This window comes from Alosa sapidissima, chromosome 20 (assembly GCF_018492685.1).
Source record: "Alosa sapidissima isolate fAloSap1 chromosome 20, fAloSap1.pri, whole genome shotgun sequence".
In the NCBI taxonomy this organism is placed as follows: domain Eukaryota; kingdom Metazoa; phylum Chordata; class Actinopteri; order Clupeiformes; family Clupeidae; genus Alosa; species Alosa sapidissima.
Genome location: NC_055976.1, coordinates 29,259,903 through 29,276,511, shown reverse-complemented (window position 1 = coordinate 29,276,511; position 16,609 = coordinate 29,259,903). Strand labels below are relative to the sequence as shown.

General features: G+C 38.1%; 1 protein-coding gene and 1 long non-coding RNA gene across 2 annotated transcripts in view; one reads left to right on the top strand and one right to left on the bottom strand.

Moving 5' to 3' along the window:
• LOC121694911 overlaps nucleotides 1–13,716 on the top strand; it is a 64,773-nt gene extending 51,057 nt beyond the window's left edge. The window contains exon 3 of the long non-coding RNA XR_006025948.1: nucleotides 13,653–13,716. This is a non-coding gene — a long non-coding RNA (uncharacterized LOC121694911). The remainder of the gene's footprint in view (nucleotides 1–13,652) is intronic.
• Nucleotides 1–16,609, bottom strand: part of LOC121694869 — a 248,710-nt gene that overhangs the window by 70,589 nt on the left and 161,512 nt on the right. The window contains exons 46-51 of the mRNA XM_042075243.1: nucleotides 11,040–11,204; nucleotides 10,711–10,884; nucleotides 9,369–9,539; nucleotides 8,115–8,288; nucleotides 7,667–7,819; nucleotides 6,884–7,057 (exon numbers count right to left, since the gene is read on the bottom strand). Coding sequence (XP_041931177.1) covers nucleotides 6,884–7,057; nucleotides 7,667–7,819; nucleotides 8,115–8,288; nucleotides 9,369–9,539; nucleotides 10,711–10,884; nucleotides 11,040–11,204 — 1,011 coding nt within the window. The remainder of the gene's footprint in view (nucleotides 1–6,883; nucleotides 7,058–7,666; nucleotides 7,820–8,114; nucleotides 8,289–9,368; nucleotides 9,540–10,710; nucleotides 10,885–11,039; nucleotides 11,205–16,609) is intronic.

The following is a 16,609-nucleotide window of genomic DNA, read 5'->3' as shown; positions in this document are numbered from 1 at the left end:
TGTGTCTCCACAACCGATGCAACGCCAACAAAGTTCTTTACACTCACTGGCAGTCTGGAGATAACGTGAACGTTAGGCCTTGTTAGTCTGGAGATCACTGGAAGGGTAGGCTATGTCATTCACCTATTCTGATTCTGAAGGAGAATATCTGCCTTTTGGAGATTATGATCGACTATTGACAGTGATAGTCACGGTGCGTCTGTGAATGGAGGTGCGTCTTTTGCGTGTATACGACGGTGTCCAGCGTACCATGCTTATTTCGACCCTCTGCTCAACATAGCTGGAGGTGGCAGTGGTAATTGTGATGATAGTGTCCGTAATGGACGTGGTACAGACAGCAGGGGTAGTAAAAATTGGGATCTGAAGAACTACAAAGTCACCCACGATAGGAACTAATTTGACCAGGGTACATTATTGTAGGCCTATAATAACTGTTTGTGGTTATAGGCTAGTAATAGTTTACTATTGTTGTTTTACATCTTAGGCCTACTGCTTTTTTCTGTTAATTTATTATATGGGTAATATGACAAAAAAGAAAGTAAACCTGCTCAAATATGTTCAACAGCCAGTATTTACTGAAAGGTGCATAATTTGAGGTGCTTGCTATCCAGTGGCAAATTAGATGGGTGCATTTACCCCCTTCATAAACTTTTGTTTATATCGATTTTTATATTTACAGTAGGACTTTATCTCTGACCACTTTCAAACCTTTTGAAATTTTGATGTCAAAATCCAATGGTGTTGTTTTCTTAACCCTAGCGCCTAAAGTTTGCCATGCAGGTTTAAATAAGTTATAAGAGGAAAATATTTTTATTTGGTGTGAATCACACACATACCTGTTTTTATGCTTTTTGTTTGTTTTATAATTTGTATTAATATTTATTGTATCATTATTTAATTATAAGCTGAGGGTTGCTAGAACAGGTGTCTAAAAGCAGTGTCTATAAAAACACTTGCACTTTCTGTTTGCAGTTTTGTGTGGTATTTAAAAAAAAGCGTCGCATTTTCAGAAATAGCCAGCCCTCCAATCAGATGACGTTGGCAGAAAGTGGCCCCCAGCTCATTTGAGTTTGAGATCCCTGGTTTAAAGGATGTTACTGCCAAAACACAGCCATGACTGATTAAGAAACATAAGACCAACCTTTTGGCGCTTATTTCATAACAAAACCACCCCCAATGTGGACTGGACACACCCCGAAATTTGACCATGTGACCATGTGTTTTAGATCGCCAAAATATAGCCCTTACTGTGTTTCAGTCCATCACTTTATGTCACATGCTATCACTCAACTGACAATGAGGATGCACAGTTCAGTAAGGCTTCATCCAGAAAAGGAGGCTCAAATTGACTTCACTTGTCTCTAATAAAGCCTATGGGGTGGCTCTGTCCATTTCTTTTACTGTCAATGATTGAAACTTAAGCGCTGTGATTATGGCTCTGCTGCCAGCACTGTCATTAAAACAGCCCCGTTTTCCCTCAACTTTCTATTTGAGTGTTCAGTCACAGAGAGGAAAGTGTTAACTCAGTCATTTCTGACTTCACATTTCCATTCCTCTTGGACTTGGACTGACGTTTTGTCAGATCATCTCCCTAGGAATGAGATAAAGTTTCAAGGTTTGAGAATGACAAGTTTGTGTGCAGCAGCACCAATACCAAATCATATGAGCATACATCCTCCTTTATTTGTTTTCCTTGGCATGGATATCAAGGAAATATGCTACTGAATATTGAATCCCCTATATACCGTATTTTCCAGACTATAAGTCGCTCCGGAGTATAAGTCGCATTAGTCAAAAAATGTGAACAGGAAAAAAACATATATAAGTCGCACTGGACTATGTCACATTTATTTAGAAATGTATTTCACAAAATCCAAAACCAAAAACAGAGACTATGTAACTGGACTATTGAGGCCAAAAAGATTAATGTTAATGAAGATGAAGGAGTGAAGGCAGCCAAGGGGGCGGGAAGGTCTAATTGTAAAGCAAAAGATTCACTGAAAGAAAATGCCATGTGGTACACCAATATTAAACTAAAATGTGGAGAATACAATGCAATCAAGCATTTTGGGCGATGTGGAGTCACAAGCTGGCAGCAGATTAAATGTTCATGAGAGAGAAAAAGATGGTTTTAAAAGGACGTGACCGAAGCAAGCCAGGCAGAGACCTATAGGCCCGAAGGTAATTGTAAAGCAATTTACAAAAGATTCACTCAACAAAAATGCTGATATAATACATGATAATTTAGCTAAAAATGTGGAGAATGCAATGCGATCAAGCATTTTGGGCAATGTGGAGTCACAAGCTGGCAGCAGATTAAATGCTCACGAGAGAGAAATAGACGGGTTTAAAAGGACGTGAAGACCAAAGCTGCAGCAAGCCGGTGATATTTAGAAATGTATTTCACAAAATCCAAGACCAAGAACAGACAGATGTAACTGGACACATAGAGGCCAAAAATATTGAGAATGTTAATGAAGACGAAGGAGTGAATAGCGGCAAGAGGCAAGCCGAAGGCTGCTGACGAGTGCCCACGCTAATTGTAAAGCAATTTACAAAAGATTCACTTATCAAAAATGCTGATGTGATACATGAAAATTTAGCTAAAAATGTGGAGAATGCAATGCAAGCAAGCATTTTGGATGATATATTGGCACAAGCTGGCATCAGAAGAAATACTCGGCTGGCCACCTCCGAGAGAGAAAAAAATATGCGCATAAAACCAGGGCCTAAATTTCAGCGCGGGATTGCGGGTATTGCGCATAAGTTATTAAGTATTGAGGATAATAATAAAAGTCCCACGACTCCATCATAATGAGAGAAATTCCCACACATGTTACAGCGCTGTCTGATAACATTAATCTAATAATGAAGCGGACTGAAAACGTGACTATTGACTGGACGGACCAACTCTGACTTCAATTGAACCCCATGCACACACGTGCGCGCAGGACCACTTTGCGGGTGCCTCTCTCTCTCCCTCTCTCACCACTGAAGTCAAATTATAGCCTAGGTGCTTCTACATCAACCGCGATCGACAGGAAAGGAAAACAAGCGTTTAGCGATCAGGAACCGTCAGGAATTTTGTGAACACAGAAGCATGACAGCCTATATAACGTGAGAGAACATGGATGCGTTCTCCATTTGAGGAACGTTATAACCGATTGCGGACGTGAACAGACAGATACAGACACGGAGCGCATAGTAGGCCTACTTTCACTTTCTTGTGCGTATTTATTATGTGAAAGATAATTAGTAGCAAAACAGTAATCAAATATTAGCCTACATGGCAGTGAGTTTTGTTTTCAAATGTTTTCATGCATGTCTAGATAACGGGTGAGGAATGTTTAGGAGACAGACTATCGTAAATCCTCAAATTTTGGTGGGGGACTTTTATGTAGGCTGCGCAAAGCACAGCACCTTTATTTGTGGCATGGCTTGTACTGTTTGATATTGCTAAATATCGGGACTGACGGCCACTGAAATCTGTGGGGTATTTGATGGTTCATGTCTGAAAGGGTGTCGGGATTTCCATCCGCTTATTGCGAGATAAGGCATCCGCTTTCATTTATTCATGGAACGTGTATTGTGCTGAAATGGAAACCTTATTCCGTATAGCCAAAGAGGTCTACGATTAATTTAGTTATTTTTTTTAATTCTGCATGATTTGCTTTTTTATAGAATTCGTAGGCTGATGCCTATTAAAGCTGATTAAACCAACCAACACTATAAAATATTAACTCATTGAGTGCCAAAAACGTAATATTAAGTTTTTCCTTCCCAATGCGTTGAGTGCCAAAAACGTAATATTAAGTTTTTAGCTTTTTTATTTAAATTACGAAACTAGACACTCTAACACACCTTATATGTGATTTTGGGAACTCTGATTAATGGAAATGAAATATATGATGATCGAAAACTCATGAAAACGCACAATCTGGATATTTTATCTGGACATTTTATCATAACTCGGTTGCCGCTTTGGGTCGAATCAGTGACGCATGCACGTCAGGTCAAAACCAGGCCATTTTCGTGGGTCTATCACTAGGTGGCAGTCTCGACAAGTCTCGCTGATCACTTCCCGGAAAGTTTACACAAGTAAGTAACAGGCAACACTTTCCATTTCTAGAAAAAAACAGCGATTTTGATGAAAACTAGCCACTGTTTAGCTTGGGATTTCTCAGGAACAGAGGCGTGTAGAAATACACAGTTTGCACCCACCGAGAGCTTAAAGTCTCACCTTTTAAACGAACCATAGTATGTTTTCATAGCTATAACACAGAATATGCTGTGGCTGTACAAAAATCATCAACAATGGTCTAGATTGCTGGCACTCTAGGACAAAGCTCCCGAAAACAGCTTGGCATTCAATGAGTTAAGAAGAGCTCTTTTATGAGTTAAATTGAAAGAAAATTATTACTGGCCTTTATTTGTCCGAATCTGAGGCCCGGCTATAAATAGAATCCCTCATAATTTGAGGATTTAGGTATGCACGTGTGCTTCAGGCATAGCGCTACCACTAATCTCTGACTGAAAGTGCACAGAACTTGTGCATTTGAGCAGGGCTGTAGTCAAGACCACCTTTGTCGAGTCCAAGACAAGTCCAAGACCAGGACTAGTCGAGACCAAGTCAAGACCGAGTCCAAAGAGGTTCGAGTCCAAGACAAGACCGAGTCCAAAAAGGTTCGAGTCCGAGTCAAGACCGAGTCCAGGGTAGGAAAAAAAGTCTTGTGCATGACAGTATCAAGACAATCATTTTGGGTTATTATTATTATTATCTAAAAGCAAAAACAGTGTGAACACACCCAGGATTTGTAAGTGTAGCCATTCCCCTTCTCCAATATTATTATAGGGCTGTCAAACGATTCAAAATATATATTTTGAAATGAATTAATCTCGATTAACCGCAATTAAAAAGTTCCTAAAGACTAAAGCTTCAACATAAATCACAAAATTAATGAGTAACCACAAAGGTAAAAGTAAAACACTTTTATATTATTTAAATGATAATACTGACACAGTAATTGTGTTTTAAAGTATTCATTTCTTAAGAAATACTACACATATGATGCTATTTAACTCATTTGTAAATGGTGCACTGTTACTTTAAGCCCATTGTGGCCACGTTCTCATAATGATCTTTTTTTTACCAGCTCCATTGAAATATAGCCTATAGCTAGTCCACAAGCTCTAATATTGTTTGTACCACATGTATTGTACAATATTAACAATGATAAGCATGATATTAAATTGGTATAAACAGTTTTCATTCCTTTGGAAATAGAAGCATGTAATGACATGATGCTAGCTACAGTAGACATTTTCTGTTTACAATTAAAAGTGAATGATGAGCCTGAGCCAGTCACCTAGCTATCTGAATGGAATGTGTTTCAATCGGCATAATATGTGCTTCATGTAAACAAATTATTGAAGACTTCAAGACTCACCAGTTCCATTACACAAAGGCAAAGACAACTCTTCATATTTTTGTCCATTTTTCAAATCACAGTGAGTGCAGCCTACATACATGTTTATAACTGGTCAGTAGTGGAAATCGGATAAATCCGCAATCTCCTCTAACCTCGTCTTTGTTGCCTTCCTTTTATAAGTTTATTATATTAAAAAGGAGATATCAATTATCATCAACAACGACAAGCCAGCTGGAGCCTGCCAATCGTTTTCTCTCCTTCTCGTGTGCGTTCAGACGCGCTCTTAATTAAATGGAGTAGCATACGTTCAAGTTGGATCTTAATGGAGAGGAGCCGAAAAGTATCATCTTTATGTAACTGTTGCAGTTGGTGCATTTTGACATTGTAAACGTTATCTAACAAGAGTGAAAAGCAGTTTGCAGTAAAGCTACTATTTGGCTAAATGTTGGTTCCTCTTTATCTTCAGCTAACTCCACAGACAGTAAAATAAACTCTCAGGCTTGCGGTTTTAGGTTTTGCGGCTTCCGTTACGTGACATCAGCCCCCCACAAAGGTAAACACTATTGAGTTAATATTTTGTAACGCATTATGTATTTCAAAATGAATCGCGGCGATTAACACGTTAATTTTGATGGCCCTAAAGACACCTGGACTCGGTCGAGACCAAAAGCCATATTTGGCAAGACCAGTGGCCGAGACCGAGACAAGACCAAGTACAAATACTAGCGAGTCCGAGACAAGTCCGAGACCATAGAAAAACGGTCTCGAGTCCGGACTCGAGTCCAAGACCGGACTCGAGTACTACAGCCCTGCATTTGAGAGCGCTCTCTCGCGGCTAGACAGTAATGTTTCATGTAGGGTTCATGTCAGTTAATATGAATTAACATTTAAAAACATGTTCAATTATATATTTTTTCATATATAAGTCGCACCTGACTATAAGTCACAGGGCCAGCCAAACTATGAAAAAAAGTGCGACTTATAGTCCGGAAAATACGGTAATGAATAAAACATGTTTCAACTGCCGACTGCCAGGGCGCCCGTGCGCCCTCAGTGGTCCAGTGGCATCTCCTGCTTTGCGTGCACAATATAAAACTTGAATTCATTTAAACTCTATCATTAGACTATGGTTCTGTTCAAAACGGAAGGCTTATGACTTATTTAAATGTCCTTGTAATTAATTTAACGTATGCTTGAGGTGTCGTTGCTAAGCACTGTTTACATTGTTAGCTAAAGTCCCCGATGTTACAGATCCTTATGGAAACAGAACACTGAGATCACGCACAAGTGTTTAAGACTGGGAAAAGCCTTGGGCCAGCCCCGATCCTTAATGGAAAAGGGCCACCGTGTTAATTGGCTAACAGGCACTAAGATTTATTTATGTGCGTATCGGAATTTGCCATAAAAGTATTGGCGTTCAGAGCCCAGCCCTAGGAAAACATAGAAGTACTAACTTAAGTATCTTCAGTTTGCAGTGTGAATCCTCCAGTAGAGCAGATAACTGCAGTCTTTCTAACTCTTCCAGGTTTTTCCCACTCAGATCCAGTTCTGTCAGTAGTAAGGGGTTTGTATTAAGTAATGAAGTCAGATATTCACAGACTGTCTCTGCATCATCACTCTTCAGCAACCTACAGAGAGAGGAAGAAGATATTAATGTCAATAATTGTCAGTTTTATAATCATTCACTAATTGTTGTTGATGTTACAATCTTCCTAAATATTTGAGAAAGAAATGACAGACAGCACTATGTACTACACCTATAGTGCAACATTACATGACTTCATATAAAAAACTAATCAGTAACACTTTACTTAAAATCAGCATCTATAAGAGATTATAGAAACATTCATAGAATTATAAAGTATTCATAAATCATAATATATTTCTGGTTTAAATCTGTATAGCTATTTATACATAGTCATGAGTGCACTAATAAAGTGTTATGACGTTGAATAAGCCATTACAGCTTGAAGTATTACAATGCATATTAAAGCTTATTTCACCTCTGTAATATCCTCATTGATATAATTATCATTACAAAGAGGTAAGAGATAAGCTTCATAACACATTATGATATTTCAAACACTAAGAGTTTATACCACATTGTCACAATTTATTAGTGCATTTATTATCATGTATTAGTTATACACACATAATATTTGGAGTACTATGACTTTTATGAATGTATTATAAAGTGTTACCAATCAAAAGCATTTTTTTAATTATTATTCTCTTACCGCAGGGTCTGAATTTTATCAGTAAGCAGCTCCACGCCAGAGTGTCCAGGGTCATTTTCTCTCAGGTCCAGCTCTACCAGGTGTGAGGGGTTTGATTCCAGAGCTGAGGCCAGAGCAGCATATCCTTCTCCTGTTATACTACAGTCTGACAGTCTTGAAAGAAGAGTAGTCATTTGCATTGCATTTCATTCTAGCCTGTTGCACTGATTCACTGTTGCATTATAAACATGTGAATTTGAAATACCTGATGAATAACTGATTACTGCTAATAAAACGTTTGGATAAATGGAACACCATTGTTTTTCAAGAAACAAGCCTATAGGATTTCAGCTCTCAAACCAACATTCTATCCTCAGTCAGTATCAGTATTAGTTGGTATGTATCTTTTTTTCATATAGATGAATGCAAAATGATCTATTGATTATAAATTAGTAAAAACAAATCTCACTTCAATATCTGTACTTGACAGCTTGAATTCCTCAGTAGAGCAGAAATGTGTTTCACTCCTGAGTCTCCAAGTCTGTTCCCACTCAGATTCAGCTCTATCAGGTGTAAGGGGTTTGATGTGATAGCTGCAACAAGAGCAGCACAGCCATCTGCTGTTATACTGCTGTTATTAAGTCTGTAGTGTATGTGTGAGAGAGAGAGATAGATGGAGAGAGAGAGAAAGAGAGAGAGAGGGGGGGAGAGAGAGATGATTTATGTAAAATATGTGGTGATGATGTAAAACAAACACCTGCACCTCACAAGGCGAGACATGGCAGGTGAAAACATTGTTTTTTCATGCACTGGTCAATTTCGACATTTTGGGCTAATTTGCTTCCTTACAGTAGCACATTTTCTTTCACACTACTGCAACAACAAAGTCCGATTTACACATTTAGCTGTTTATTTTATTACATTTTGTCTACTCGCGCCTGTATATTTCTCCTAAATTCACCAAAAGTTAGCCTTCTAACCTTTCATGCTCTACCACAACCGTGATACAAAACATATCATGTGTAGTACCGTTGGAAAGCTCTGTGTTTCCTGCATGACATTGTGCAATCCAAATATGGACACTTTCTTTTGTATCCGTAACCAATCGCGAAAGTTCAAAGGCGAGTCTAGGCTGAGAACGGAATCTCTTGGCTGTGTTCCAAGGCTGTTTTCTCAAATTGAGTTTTTCCTCATTTTCCAGTAGAAACATCTCACCTATGTACACCAAACTGTTATACACTTTTATAACAGTTTACAGAGGGATTTGTTAATAAATCATTCCTGACCTGATTTATGTGACATTTTAATCCAAAATATATGGCAAAAATCAATTTTTTGAGGCTATGGACAGTATATTCTGGTTTCCTAGGTAATGAAAGCAGATATCCTGAAATCCCTCTGTAATTTTATTTTCATCTTGTATGCAAACAAAATGAAAAATTAATTTTGTACCTGGCTTTATCATATGTTCAGATCTATCTACCAAAAATATATGCACAATCATGCATATTTAATGAGATAATGCATAATTTGCATAATTAAACATTCAAATTTCAAAAACTTGTAATACATGTTTTGTTCATACTTGTGTAGGTAAACAACTGAGGAAGTTTCATGGTGATGTCTATTATTTTACAATTTGACCCTATTCACCTGTAGTGTCTCGCCTTAAGGGCAAACATTGCTGTGCTTATTTTGCTTAGTAATTTGGAAATCAACTAACTGAAGTCTCATCAGTGTGCAGTGTGAATCCTGCAGTAGGACAGAGAGCTGCTTCACTCCTGAGTCTCCTGGCGTATGCTCACTCAGATCCAGCTCTTTCAGGAGTAAGGGGTCTTTTTTTAGAACTTTAGTCAGATCATCACGGGCTTTCTCTGCATCACTTTTTAATAGTCTGTAGAGAGAAGAGAAGAATAATATATGAGAATATATGAGAAGAATAATATATGCATATATATACATACCGGTACACAAAAAACAAATTATGATTTAAAAACAAACTACAAATGAAATACATACTAAACATACTAAATTGTCCAAAACAACTTTTGACTATTGTTTTGTTTTACCTTCTGAGATTTACTATACATTTCCCCTTGGGGTGAAAGTGCAACAAGAAACAAGATACCATACTGTACATCAGAAGATTGTGAAAAGATTTTTGAAATACTACTTAGGCTATCGCACCCTCCCACATCAAAAGACAAAGTCACATATTTTAAAGTCAGATAACACAGACTATGGTTTTGCAATCTTGTATGGTCACTAAACAAAACTGCAAATAGATTCCTTTAAATGATTTCCCATCATGCACAAAATATCAATAGGAACTTAGATTGTATAAATGATCTAGGGCGTGCCTCGGCTACTCATATTTTCGTGCTTCTGCAGCATTATTTCATGTGTGACATGCCCAACCTGCAGTGATATGGAGGCTGTAAGCACCCCACATTATATAATGTAGCATGAGCAGGTGATTATTAAAAGTATTTTTGTGCTTCCCTAGCACAACAGCAACTACAGTCAGCAAAAAGTGAAATGAAGTTATCTAACTTCATTATTTGATCTTGTCACCCCAGTTTAATTACCCTTGCCATGCATGATAACCACTTCAAAACAGAATTGTAGCCTACTTATTGCCTGTATTCCCATACCGAATGCACAAATGGTGTAATTGAAGTTTAAAAACACATTGTTAAAAACATTGGCGATCAATTTAACAACGGCTTTTGCATGTTTGCATAAAATGTTAACATGATGGCTATTACACTGTTAAAACCCGTCACCCGTCAGTCGGTTAGTTTAAATGGGGCTCATGCCTGCCATATCACGGAAAGCGATGATGTGACGGCATCAACTTGATGAAGCGCTGTGCAGATCTGCATGGTCGTGATGCACGTGATGCATGTCGTGATGCATTGTCGTGTTCGGTTTACAACGGCCAATCATAATCAAGGACCGGAACTATCCGTTATAGAAATGTGTGTGCGTGTGTTTGTGTGTGTATGGCTGAGTAAAATGCCCCCCCCCCCCCCCCCCCCCACATTTTAATTAGCTGTCCTCACCTCACTCTCTTCAACTCACAACCGGAAACTTGCAGTAAATCTAGAAACTGTTTTACTCCGTATTTTCCAGGCTTATTCCCTCTCAGGTCCAGCTCTTTCAGCTGGGAGGGGTTTGATTTCAGAACTGAAACCAGAGCAGTATATCCTTCTCCTGTTATATCACAGTCTGATAGGCTGAAAAAAAGAAGAAACATACACATTCACTTTGGATAAAAGTGTCAGCTAAAACTCAATATTAATGTAAAACAATAACAAGCACATTCAATCCCAATCCAAATCCAAATTTTAGCAATGAGGGTGAGATTATATAATTTTACACCACATCTTACTTCAGTTTCTTTAGTGTACATTGTTGATTCTGTAGTAAAGTACAAATGTGTGTCACTCCTGAGTCTCCTAGATTATTCCCACTCAGATTCAGCTCTATTAGGTTTGATGGCAGAGTTGAAGCAAGATCAGCAATGCCATCCTCTGTTATACTGCTGTTATCAAGCCTGTAGATAGATAGACAGACAGAAAGAGAGACAGACAGATAGATAGATAGATAGATAGATAGATAGATAGATAGATAGATAGCAATAGGATAGGGATAGCAGTGATGAATATTACAACTATGCTGCAGTTTTCTTAAATGATGCCTATAATCTGATTGCTATTCCTCTTCCATAACCTACTTCAATTTCTCCAGTTTACAGCATGGATTCTGTAGAGCACCTGAGATGTACTTGACTCCTGAATTTCCTAGTTTATTCCCACTCAGATCCAGCTCCTTCAGGTGTGAAGAGTTTGATTTCAGTGCTGAAGCAAGATTGACAAAATCTGCTTTTACTGCTGTTCTTATGGTAAACCTGTAGAGAGAACATTGAAAATGTATGTTTTTTTAAATGTACATGTTTACTTAACTAATTAATGTACTAGGGCTAGCATGTAGGGAGTGATTAGGTTCTGTGTTCTGTGTGGTCCCAGGTTAGGAAGGGATGACCTCATTTGTTAAAGAACTATGGCCAAATGAGGTGGCAGATTCTAGCAAAAACTGAACAAAAGATGTGCTGGAATGCCATCTGAGAATGTTCATATTCATATGTGAAACCACCTCAGAGTGTTGGTAAAGCTTTACATTGTCCCATGGAATTTCATATGAGACCTTGGCCCATATTCACAAAATTTAAAGGTCCCCTGTGTAACGTTTTCAGTTGTTTGTTAACAAAATCCCCATTCATGTTTAATTACTACCACCAACAACTCGAAGCATACCTATTGGCTTAGAAATCCTCATTTACATTTACATAGCGCCGTGTCGACTAGCCATGTATGTGCGCCATGTTAAAATACCGGTGGCCAGCAAGGGACATAATATGCGAAATAAAGCTCAGTCTTTGGCGTCTGCGTGCATAGAAAAACATTAGCTTGGTTTCATCTGCAGAATTTCCCTACATTTAGTAATGTAAGTTACGAGCCCATTACAAATAGGACAAATAGACCACAAAGTTAATGAACGTGTTATTTCAGTTTAGTTTGCAACAATATAGTTTAACCAAAGTCCTTAGCTGCAGTAGCCTACTACCTAGCCATTCCCATTCACTTTCCGTTTACTGTGCTAACGTAACAAAACGAAAGAGTTTCACTGGAATCACACACAAGCAATGGCAATAAAACAGTACACAAAATGTTATGAATATGTTGGTATTGCTTATTCAAGCGTAACTCTTGCCAAAATGCATCCTAGGGTGTTTTTGTGAATACCCCAGTGAGTTGTTCAAAACCTTTCTTTTAGTGAACACTGTGTACATGAACAATGTTCTCAATGCTCGAGTTCATGTGTAGAGACACTGAAGATACTTCGATCAAAGTTTCATGTTGTGTTGAGCCTTCTTAGTGTTTTAAAAATAGTGATTTTGACGCGATCATGTATCGAAAAATAGTTCCCATTCAAAACTCCATTTGACCCAAAAACGACAACACGGACAAGCTTGAAAGTGGTAGCCTGGCGGGCCATTCTATATCATTGAAATGTATAGTCTGGCATCGAACCATTCACCTCGCTTAATCCAAGGGGCGGGCAGAGAATTGTCTTTCAAACTGCCTAGGCATGCAATAGGCCAGCGCTACGACCATATCCGTATCCGGTCGGCAAAACGGCAAATACTTAAGTGCATTGTGTTGCTCAACTTTCAAAGAAAAGCACAAGTCCAACTTCTCCAAAGTTGACGCCAACGCCGATTCAAACAACTGCTCTTCGTTCGCCATAGCCACCTTCCTTGTTGTTCACCATCGCAGGACTGTCGTTATCCTGTTAAGCCCGCCTTAAGACTCTCTAACAAAATAGAGCGCTGTGATTGGATGAGGTCCACGGCGTCAGCCAATAGAAATCCCTATGGTTTGATACTAGACGTACAGGCTGAGCAAATTAATTTGCCGCCGCTAGGGTACGTCTAGATTTCTAGGCTATGAAAGTGGCGCTTCAGACGTAATACTGCTTTTAAACGAAAGTTTGACTCGTGTACACTCCCTAGGGTGCATTTTGGCGAGAGTTACTCTTTCAGAGAGAAGTATTCCCGCGTTATAATCATCCGCCAATCAAGATGGTCACTTCAATCAAGCTTGTGCATGAGTAATGATGTCAACCATAGCAACGAAGACTCACCCCTAGTTTAGGAGTTGTCATTTTTCCTTACTAAGAGTAGGTCTGAAAGGCTTTATGAATAACTTTTAAGAGAAAACTCCAAGCTAAAATATTTTAGGGTGATTTAGGAGTACTCCTAGTGGTAAGATCAAATGTTTTTGTAATTACAGGCCTTGAAGTTGATCTTTTTTCCATATCTATTTTCTTTTAAATATTTATGACATAGAAAAACATGTGAAAATATATGACCACTACTAAATGACCTTATTTGATTCAAGTAAACACACAATATGAACTTAATGAAAAAAACTAACTTAAGTTTCTGCGGTCTGCAGTGTGAATCCTCCAGTAAAGCACACAACTGTTTCACTCCTAGTATCCTATCACTCAGATCCAGTTCTGTCAGCAGTAAAGGGCTTGTACCAAGAACTTTAGTCAGATGATCACAGGCTTTCTCTGCAACTTCACTCTTCAACCACCTGTAAAGACAGAGAAAAAATATTAGTTACAGTAATTTCCTTTGTATTAGCCACATGTCAATAAACTGCAGGACAGTGTGTTATGCAAGTTAAACAAACAAAACCATATTAATACCATATTAACTACAACCATGTATTAACCTCATAGGTGAAGAAATTTAGCAAAATCAATGTATTAACTGCGACTAATAGTTGAGAAATTACAGGGTACTATTTTACGCTTTGCATACATGTTTACATGAATATCAGAAGATCAAAGTAAATTACACAACAAACTGAAACTAAAATGGATGAAAAAGGATTAAAAAATGATAAAGAAAAGTTTTGAGGAGATATATTACATATGTGAGGTTTTATGATAGGTTAGGTATAAGCATAGTCCATATTAGGGGTTTGTTATGTCCCTCTATTACCTACTAGTGGTGCTATTAGGTGAGACCACGGGTGGATGGAGTAGCCTTAGCAAACAGGGGAGTTTTGTAACTGGGTGGATTCCATGCTGTTTTCGCCCTTACTGTGTTTCCCTTATCTATCCTTTTGTTGATATACTTATGATTAAATACAAAACCTCTAGACTAGTGTTACACAATTTGGGGAAAATATTTAATTGCAATTTTTCTGACAGATATTGTGATTGTGATATGTGATATTTTTTCAAATGGCAATAAAACGATTCAGTTCAATATTCCTAATGTCTCTTTAATTTGTGCAACGCCTTATTGGTGTACAAGCCTGGAGCACAGGAAGCATAGCACCCTGGACCTACTGTGAAGCTTAACGATCAGAATTTCTAGAACATGCACTACGAACACCCACCAACTAGAAATGGCAAAGTTACTGTAAGAAGGATGAAATGAATATAAAAGTCAGAAATGTGACAAAAATAAGATTATTTGTAGCTTTTGCAATTAGGTAATTGCATAATTTGCGATGATTGTGCAGCCCTACTGAACTTTAAATATATATGTTTGTGGTCAGAGTGCCAAAGTTGACAATAATGGTATCAATTATTGAAAAAAAAAATGGATCTGACATTAGAAGTGATCATATAAATATTCTTTTATCACTTCACTTGATGGATTTTCACTATCCAATCATAGTGTAATTGCTCCTTTCATATGCTTTTACAGTTATGGTAACAGACTCCACTAAACTAGTATTTTTAGTTTCTACCTGTGTTATGATGCGCTCTTTACAGCGTCAATTATTTGTCTGATATTTGCACACCTATGAAGTAGTTCCAGTTTCTGGCCACACCATGCTTGAATATAAATTTGCGAAGCTCATTTTGGAGTGAACCGTCACGTTCCCACAGTGATTTTACAAAGCTAAGGCTCAACAGAATGCTGAGATATGCTATGCTGTAATTTGAGAAATTAGTAGATGTGTGGCAGAAAATAGTTATACAAAGAAGACGGTTTCAGAGATCAAAAGGTGGAAACTATAGTAGCAAATTAACAAAACACAAGTATGGCAATACAACAGTGCTTTAGCATTAACAGAAGTTAATGCACTACGAGGTGTAACAGCTCCAATTTGCATCGTGGCTGCATTACCACCTCGAACATGCATTCATTTCTGATACCCGAATGGCGTGTCATCCATCATCCCTTACGTAATTCATTTGCAAACAAATAGACTAAAAACATGCTGCATAAATTTAGAGATGAATTTGACTGATAGCATCTGATAGCATTAGGGCAGCCGTGGCCTACTGGTTAGCACTTCGGACCTGTAACCGGAGGGTTGCCGGTTCGATCCCCGACCAGTAGCACGGCTGAAGTGCCCTTGAGCAAGGCACCTAACCCTTCACTGCTCCCGAGCGCTGCTGTTGATGCAGGCAGCTCACTGCGCCGGGATTGGATTACTTTGCTCAAATTTTTTACAGATACGGTATCGTTGTCATGATTTTTTTAGACATAATAATTGTTTAGTGAAAATACTGTATATTGCGGCAGCCCTAGTCCATATTATCTTCAGGTGTCGGAGGCATTACCTGATTTTTTTTAGTTTACAGTCTGGATCCAACTGTAAATCAGAGAGATGCTTCACTCCTGAGTCTCCAGGGTCATTCCCGCTCAGATCCAGCTCTACCAGATATGAGTGATTTGATTTCAGAGCTGAAGCCAGAGCAGTGTACCCTTCAGTTGTTATACTGCAATTTGAAAGTCTGAAAAAAGAATATAAATGCATTATTTCACACAATTAAATACGGTAATATTTAAATGATTCTATCATACACTTCTGGGGCCCAAAGTAGCTCATTCCTTTACAGCCTAGTGAGGCTACATGCACATAGTAATATCCATTCATAATAATATGAAAGTATATTTTATATTACTATGCAATACAACACTATACTGTACATCTCATGCTGTCTGTGAGGAATCGAGTAGTCAACACAGCGATACAGGATAAGCAAATTCCACAAAAAATGGTTTTATTTAAAAAAAAAAAAAAATTAGTTTTTTTTAAAAATAAAGTTCTGTGCCCGAAATAAGGGTATCTAAACAGAATAAACATTAACCTCCGATGCTAACCTCCGACATGAACACACAGCAAGAACTGACAAAAGGAGACAAAGGAGAACTTAAATACAGACTGGCCAGACCATGAATAACTGAAAGGGGAAAACGACAAAATCAATTAACTTGGTCATTACCAAAACATTCAAAAAGATAACCAGATATTTGCTAGCAATAAATAAACTACACAAAGATATTTGTGCATAAACACAAAGTAATCCCAACCAGAAAGCTCCAAACAATAAGCACCAAAAGATCGGCTAATGACCATT